The 5,000-nt window shown below is 43.8% G+C and overlaps 1 protein-coding gene across 2 annotated transcripts in view; it reads right to left on the minus strand.

The window, feature by feature from the left end:
• Nucleotides 1-1,871: 1,871 nt before the first annotated feature.
• The window catches only part of cpne4a (copine IVa), a 45,045-nt gene continuing 41,916 nt past the window's right edge, over nucleotides 1,872-5,000 (minus strand). For both annotated transcript variants that reach the window (XM_053674810.1, XM_017453564.3), the window contains one exon: nucleotides 1,872-3,726. In XM_053674810.1, coding sequence (XP_053530785.1) covers nucleotides 3,595-3,726 — 132 coding nt within the window. In that variant the 3' untranslated portion in view covers nucleotides 1,872-3,594. The remainder of the gene's footprint in view (nucleotides 3,727-5,000) is intronic.

Consider the following 5,000-nt stretch of genomic DNA (forward strand, 5'->3'; position numbering starts at 1 on the left):
GGATGAAAAATAAACTGACTCTTCATAGCCGTGAGATCAGGAAGGAACTTGCTTCACAGAACATTTCATATAACTATAAACAGATGAAAAGTTTGGCATGTAAACCGCGTCACGCGGTACACACTCCTGCCGGTGCACACGCTGGCTCTTGTGGGTTTTATAACACACACACAGGTAATGAGCAGTCTGTTTTCCCGGCGTTCCCCTGGCAGGAACGCTGCCTGCGATGAGCGCCGAGTCTCGACGCTGGAAGGGCAGCGCTCTCGTCCCCTTCATGTTCACAGCAGTGTGCTGAACCCAGTAAAACATTTCGATTGTCTGATTTTCAGACACATTAGGCGTGATGAGAAACGCTCTGATGTTCTCGGCGCTGTGGTGACTTTGATCGAACCGACTGAGCGGGAATGTCGGATGGAACGGCGGGAAATCAGACAGAACCGGAGGTCGAGGATGACAGCGGGGAAGATCAAACACGCCCACTCCGCTCTCTTCTCCCCGCCTCCTTTATTGTACACACGCATGTGCTGAGGGTGACTTCCTGTGCTCCCCCTTCACATTATGACATCCTCCGGCGTGTGGCTCACACCGCCGAGGTTTTCCTGATCAGAAGAGTCCGAGCCGCTCTCGATCACAGCGTTGTCCCCGCCCACACCTGCGTAAATCTCATGTAGACGCTGTAGTGAGGTAGCTGAGGTAGCTGAGGTCTCATTCAGAGGCTTTATTACACACATGGGGATTAGGACGATCATTTCACAGGTGAATTGGCGCACCGCCGGTTTCCTCATCCCGGTGACCAGGTCACGAGGGTGAACAGAAACTCCAGTTGTTTCGCCAGAACTTTATTTTTAATCATTTTTAAATGTTAACATCGTTTTCTGTGTCATGTGTTCGGCCGACTGAAGAAGTAAAGGCTAGAGACGAGCCACGAATCGTGAAGGAGGAGGAAAGAAGAGATGAAGAGGGGGAAAGTAAAGAGAACTGAGGGAGAGAGGGAGAGAGGGAGAGGGGGAGGGAGAGAGAGGGCGGGAGAGAGAGAGAGAGAGAGAGAGAGGGAGGGAGGGAGAGAGAGAGAGAGAGGGAGAGAGAGAGAGAGAGAGAGGGAGGGAGGGAGGGAGAGAGAGGGAGAGGGAGAGGGAGAGAGAGAGAGGGAGAGAGAGGGAGAGGGAGAGAGGGAGAGAGAGAGAGGGAGAGAGAGGGAGAGAGAGGGAGAGAGGGAGAGAGAGGGAGAGAGGGAGAGAGAGAGAGAGAGGGAGAGGGAGGGAGAGAGAGGGAGAGAGGGAGAGAGAGAGGGAGGGAGAGGGAGAGAGAGAGAGGGAGAGAGAGAGAGGGAGGGAGAGAGAAATGAAGGACTTACAGAAAGGCAGGAGGAGAAAGGAGAAGAGAAAGGAATTTAAACCCTTTTTTTCCTGTCATGGTGGGTGGTCTATGAAAGAAAGAGAAAGAGGAGAAAAATCACGGGTAGTTTCTATCTTTTACCAGAATTCTTTTATTTTAATGTTTATTATTTAATTCATTTCAATTAATAAAATTAAAATATGTATTTTTACTCCGCAAGTAAATTATATTTCAACTTTTGCAATAACCATGACGTAATCACCTGTGTGCGCGCGTGTGTGTGTGTGTGTGTGTGTGTGATCATTCTTTTCATTTAATTCATATTAAATATCCAGCTGTGCGTTTTCATTTCAGTTCATATGATGGGGTTGGGCTTCTTTGTTTCTATCTATCTATCTATTTATTTATTTATTTATGCAATATCATGAAATATGTTGTGTAAATAAAATTTTAAAAAATACTTAATAAATAAATAAATAAAATACAAGAATCCACGAGTCCAAATAAAAACCAAAACAACTTTACAATATTCCAGAGTAAGATTTAATAATAATTTAGAGTCGGTAACACTTTAGAATACAAATGACGCACTGATGTCTGTTACGTTACACCACATGCACGCTGTTTTTATTCCGCGCACGCGCGCGCACACACACACACACACACACACACACACACACACACACACACACACATTGTTTATAGCACTTTATTATCACACTCTAATAAACTACCTGAATCGGATATTCTAAAGTGTTACTGTGTTGTGCTTTTACTGATCGGAGTGTACCCGCAGGCCTCGTCCCAAACGCTAGGCGGCGCTGCTCAAGCTACCGCGCACAGACTCGTCTCTAAACCCGACCTCGTGACACGACTCTGAGCCAATGCTGAATATGCTCTATGAACATCAAAAAGAAGACTTCACCATGATTGACGTTTGGTGTTAATGAATGTAATTAATTGGTTATTGTTCATTAACTAACCAGCGGTGCTCAAGTTGGAGGTCAGTGAAAAATGACAGAAGATATAGCTTTATGTAATAATCCAAATTTGGTCAGTTGATTAAATCTGTTTCAGTCAAATGATGAAAATGGTATGTGTATAATAGAGTAAGCAGTTATGACGTGTTATTAAGATTCATTTGGTGGGAGGAGTCTCGGTGGCGCAGGCTAGCCACTGAAAAAGTCAGTTAAATATTGTATTAAAGAAGTAACTAAAGTTATAATATCTGATTTAAGCTCTACTGATATATACACACACACATATATATATATACGCTTATAATATTTAGCATTTTAAAATTCTACTCAGTTATTATGAGCAGTACGATACAGTTCTTCAGATTCAAAGATTTATAGGCCTGCAGGTGAAGCTTTTACGCACGGTGCCGAGTTCTGGATTGTGATTGGTCAGAAGGTGTTGATTAGTTTTCTATAACAGAGGCTCTGAGCGTAGCGCAGGTTTATATTAAAGCGCTCGTTAACATGATACGTTTTCGTATTCGTATCGCCACGGTAACTCGATACGGTGAAGTCTTCTGTGATCGAACATTTATGGAAGGAGTCTCCAGTGCCATTGTTTGCTTCCTGCTGTGGTATCTGAGGAATAAAGCACGTCCCACTACACTGCAGATTAGCTTCTGATAACAGCAAGGTTTTGTGTTCTGAAATGGAAATGAATGACTTTATTAGCATTTGATGAATGTATTTGTTAAACTTATTGAAGTTACGGCGTCTCGTTTTCCGTTTTCTTTTCTCAACAACGTGTTAGAATGAACTCCAGTGAGCGCTCTTCTCTCCAGAGCTAGCGTTTGGGACACGCCCACATTCGTTTACAATCTCCAGACCAAAACATGGAGAAATTTTGGTTTATTCGTTTATATTAACATGCAAAAGACAGTCATGCATTTCCTCATGTGCAAAAAAACCCCACGTTTTATCTCAAGGTGCAGACGTTCAGTATCTAATACAGAGAGCTAAACATTCTCAATGATCTCCATCCAAAATGCTTTACAATGTAAGAATATTATGAAATTTAGCAAAATCTCAGTTTAAATATAGACATAAAAAAAGAAACAGATCAGTTACATCTCTGAGAAACATGCAGAGTCTCCGTGTCTCCATGCCGGACACGTGTGTTGGCACTTTAGCTTTAGCCTACGACCATCCACGCATGCAAAACAAACGACTGACAGACTGACAGAGACGTGCTGATCCTAATCAGATCCTAATCAGATCCTAATCAGATCGTAGTCAGAGTTCAGCGGCTAAACGTCCTGGAAGACTCGAACTCGCTGGGGCATTTGGGTTTGATGCCCTTGCTGTTGTAATAATCCACCACCTGGTTCGGCACTTCGGCTAAAACGCTTTTGGCCAGCGCTGCGGGAGACGCCTGAGGAGGACGAGAGCAGAAAATAACGTCACTCGCGTGCAGATCTTAGATCTTCATTTACAGACATGATTCTTCACGTGCAGAGCTGAACTTTTAGACATGTTTAAGCCTCGTGGAAAAAGATGGCGGCTCAGGATGGGCAACATGTCTGGTGTGTGAGAATCCTGGTTCTGTCATACAGTATCTCTAAGTAAGTGAGCAAGTCAGGAAATAAATAAATACATTTTAATAGGCTAGCGTTCAACAAAACAGAATGGAAAGATCAACGTCACCAAGACCTTTTGGAATTTTTTTTTTCAGTTCCACAATAAAATAAAATAAATTTTAAAAAAGTCAGTTTTGTGCAATGAATATGCAAATGAGAAAACCCCTCAGCACTGTATGCCCCGCCCCCTTTCCCAGGTAAACTGATGATGCAGTTTTCCATCCATCCATCCATTTTCTGTACCGCTTCTCCTACACAGGGGCACGGGGGAGGCTGTAGCCTACCCCAGGGAATTCGGGGAACAAAGCAGTGGACATCCTGGATGGGGTGCCAAGTCATCGCAGGGCACGATCACACGGACAATTTGGACACAACGCATGTCTTTGGACTGGAGGAGGAAACCCCCAAAACACGGGGAGAACATTTGAACCCCCAACCCTGGAGGTGCAAGGCAAACATACATATATATATATATATATATATATATGGCTGTATTTGCATAATGGCAACTATTATTTAAACTTCTCAATTTTAAGTTTTAACTTCTTTCCCAGACCGCATTACTCATTACTCGTCTCCCGACAAAACTCGGCTTTTCTAAAAGCTCAAAACCTCTCGGTTTTAATGATGTTGTTTCTCCGCAGTAAACAGTTCCTGTGTTAGCAAACAGAGGAAATTGCAAAAACCGCTCGCAAATATGTGCTCTTCGGTTCAGGAGTTCAGCCGAGTCGCGGATGTTTACAGAGAGAGACTGTGAATCCAGGAGAGGATTAAAGCGACGCCAAAAAGCGTCCACGCACGCCGAGGAGACGGCGGAGACGAGTCCCGAATCTTCGCCAGAAATGTCGTCAGCTAATCACTGTTTCTCTCCACTGAAATTAGCAACGGTCTACATGAAGCTGCGAAAACGTGGAGAAGTAAACAAAACTCTTGGCAGGATTCAGAGTACAAACACACTGAAGTGTGAACGCGTGTGAAAGAGCATCGGAATTTAACAAACGTTCTGGGATTTAAACTCTGCAGAGTGTGTCTTCGATTTCTGTGTCATTCGCAAACGATTCGGCTCTTT

This window comes from Ictalurus punctatus, chromosome 23 (assembly GCF_001660625.3).
Source record: "Ictalurus punctatus breed USDA103 chromosome 23, Coco_2.0, whole genome shotgun sequence".
Classification (NCBI taxonomy): Eukaryota; Metazoa; Chordata; class Actinopteri; order Siluriformes; family Ictaluridae; genus Ictalurus; species Ictalurus punctatus.